Consider the following 3516-nt stretch of genomic DNA (forward strand, 5'->3'; position numbering starts at 1 on the left):
AGTCTATTGAATTATATTTTTTTTGGGAATTTTTTTAAATTATGGACAAATAAATAATAATGGTATCAATGTTCGAATAACCTGATAAACCGGCAATTTTATTGTAATATCGTCAAGAATTACCAAGGTATGTAAAGAACTTTAAATGGTCTTTTAAATTATTTTAACCCACTTAGAAATATGAACCTTCATTGCTGTGATATAGTTCGACAAATCCAGTTATATTGCCACCTATTTTTTATTATGATGTTTATTATGATTATGGGGAAAGGATATGAATAAAAAAGCAATATACGATTGCGTTATTTTCTCTTTTGTTATCTGTCATTCTTAAGTAATAAATTATCAGAATAAAGTATTTTAGACTTGATGTTGTGGCGAGTGGATAGAAACGCATTCCAGTTCTCGATTGGTCATATTACAAGCAAATTACTTTACATAGCATAAATTATCTTTAAATTTACGAAATCACTAAGCTAAGCTTTTTTTCACATGTAACTTAATCGTTCATTTCCATACCAGTTGATTGCAGTAGTTAAAAAATCGTTTGAGATTCAAAAGCAAACATTAATGAAATAATGCGTAGATGAGAAAGTCACTACGATCTCAGCGCTATAACTAATTTTTTTTGAAGAAGCATGTAAAAGAAGACAATAATAAGGATGATAAATTGTAATCATAAATTTGCAAATTTTAATAGCACTAAGAGAAAAAACTTTCAGATAGCACTTTTCTTACGTTCATCTTACTTCGTTCCCCATATCGTAGCGATCTCGATTCTCTCTAACAATAAACTGTTTTGGCATTCATCTGAGTATTGCTATCAGCCTTTATCAGTATTAATGTCAACCTTTATTTACTGCAAGCGAAACTAAAATAAAACTTTAGTAGAAGCAATAAATTCAGTTAATGAATGCAATTTCCAGTATTTCAATGTAATTTATTTTTATTTCTTTAAGGCACTGTTTTAATCAGTTTAAAGTCTAAAATATTTTTCAATTGGACTTTTCATTGAACTACGCTAGCTTATTTAAAATCATAGAAGAAATGATAAAAAATTTCGTTATTCTTATAATCAAATGTATGCTAAATATTATATCATTTGCCTAATTTTTGTTTTTTTTTTTTTTTTTTTTGGAAATTTTGTTCTTAATGACAATAAAACTGTATTCAAAACGAAATTAATAATATGATTTTATGATTTTCTTTGATTGACTGTTATATTGTCATAGTTTCTTTTGCCTATTCTTTTATATACTTTTACTTATCATCTAACAATTCTTATTTATTGCTGAATGACCTAAATTATTCTATTGTATTTCTTAGGTGCTAATTTAACATCCTGTTTTAAAAAACGCAAAGCTTGACAAACGTTCTAAAAATCTTAAATTATTTTTTATATTTCCAGTGGAGAATCAAAAAGAATGTCGTCCACATCAGCATACAATCGAACATCATCTTACAATCGGACATATGAAAAGCGAATTATTGAACAAGGCCCAAAAATCACTAGTACAGGTTCACCACTACATTTATCCAATATGGGATCACCACTGCACGTATCCACCTCAAGTTTCCAGGTACTGCCTTTTATTTCCAATTTAATCCTAAAATTTTAAATTTTGCGCTGTGTATTCACGTTTATTAAGCGAAATTTTCTTTAACTAAATTTGTAATTTCCAACATGGTTCAATTTTTTTCACTAAAATGTTCCAGTTTTGATTTCTTAAAGAGTAAGCGTTATAGTTATTAAAAATTCTGATTAAAGAGTTAATAAAGTCAGCTTACAGTTGCCACCTACCACATTAACGTCAACAAATACATCAACGGCCGGAACAGGCCTTATAGCATCCCACCAGCAGACCGACGATTCTTTTTACGTACAGATGGATTTATCACAATTCAGACCTGAAGATCTAAAAGTATGTTGTACTTTAGAAATATTTTAAGTCCCATAGAAATTTTTATGTCTGAATCCTTTGACGGTTTCGGCTATTTTTGTTGACCCTAAATTTGTTATAGTCGTAAATTTTACCATATCGTATCAAAATATATTGTCTTAACTGAAAGATTTCCTTCGTAACCACTACAACACATAACGTCCCCAGTCAAAAAAAGACTCTCCCTTCTTCTTACCTCTTAGAATTTGGCGCTGAGTATAAAGGTTATTCGGAATCCTTATAAATTGGTTCCCTTTTATCGCCTTCTTACTTTTTTTTTATTTCTAAAACTGAGTTTAAAGCGAATTGTAGATGTACCTAAATCAAATTTTTCATATCAACTTAAAAATATCCTTTAGAAAAATAATGAAATCGAGAGTAAAATTGTTATTAAATTCTCTTTTGAAAAAATCGTATCATTTTTCTTTCGATTATTCTGATCAAAAACGGTCTCCAAAGGAAATATTTTTTTGTGCCAGTGATCTTTCTGTTTTTGATACTCGATGGATCTGAAGCTACTTGACAACATTAGTATTAGCTTTAAACTAAGACTAAGGCTGAGGTTAAAAAATATTGAGTTTATGAGATTTAACTGTGTAATGAAGACGTAATTGAATCAAAATTCAGGTATCGGTAGCAAATTCCTACATAATCATCGAAGCAAAGCACGCTGAACGAGAGGATGAATTTGGCCTTGTGGAACGGCTTCTAATTAGGTTTATTTTTTACTGAAAGGTTTTTTGAAAATCAAAAAAATATATATACTGTGTAGTGGATTTTACATTATATGTGTATTCAGGAAATTTCCACTGCCTTCGAACGTGCCAGCAGATGCAGTTAGCAGTAGTCTTACTGCAGATGGACATCTTAATGTTATTGCAAGTGTCCCGCGCCAAAAGGTTTATTTTATTATGGAACTGTAATGTAATAAAAAAATCAGTTATAATGTGTCAATATATAGTGTATCAAAATTGTTGCAATCGTTTTGCAAGTTATGTTACGTTTGAAACATTAGGGTGATAATATCGCGAGGACAATTCCGATCAAAATGGTATCCAGCCTGATGAAAGCAGAATCTAAACAACAGAATTTAACAACTAACGAGCAGTCACCGATTCTGTGATAGACCTGCTTATAGCATTTTACCTGCTTCGCTTTTTTCTCACTACTTTTTTATACTTATAAAATAATTTTCGTTACTAAAGGTTTATTAAAATTATCCAAATTATATTGAAAATAAAGAGAATGTTGCAAATATTAATTTTATATGTTATCGATAGCAAAAAGATCACTCTTCGATTTTTATTAGTTTTAAGCCGATGCAAGCTTGTCTGTTACGAATGCATTGGACACCAATACCATGATAAGCTTAATTGATAAAACCACATCAACTTATATGATAACTATTTCTTAATAATCGTTATAATCTGTTGCTTCCGCAAAATATTTATTGTTTGTTTCAGCATCAAAAAGAAAAAAAAAGCTCACCTTTCAGGCTCATTCAAAATGTTTATATATTTGTGCATATTTTGTTTTTTAGATTAAAAAACAGTAGAAAGTATGATTTTTCCTTGCG

General features: G+C 29.6%; 1 protein-coding gene across 1 annotated transcript; it reads left to right on the forward strand.

The window, feature by feature from the left end:
- Nucleotides 1-1424: 1424 nt before the first annotated feature.
- Bm10991 (Uncharacterized protein) lies at nucleotides 1425-3063 on the forward strand (the record flags this gene model as incomplete). The annotated part of the gene is made up of 5 exons (XM_001899311.1): nucleotides 1425-1580; nucleotides 1791-1922; nucleotides 2568-2656; nucleotides 2740-2839; nucleotides 2956-3063. The coding sequence occupies 5 exons, from the start codon at nucleotides 1425-1427 to the stop codon at nucleotides 3061-3063; spliced, it is 585 nt and encodes a 194-aa protein (XP_001899346.1).
- Nucleotides 3064-3516: the final 453 nt, after the last annotated feature.

Source organism: Brugia malayi (genome assembly GCF_000002995.4).
Source record: "Brugia malayi strain FR3 genome assembly, contig: Bm_v4_ChrX_scaffold_001, whole genome shotgun sequence".
Lineage (NCBI taxonomy): Eukaryota > Metazoa > Nematoda > Chromadorea > Rhabditida > Onchocercidae > Brugia > Brugia malayi.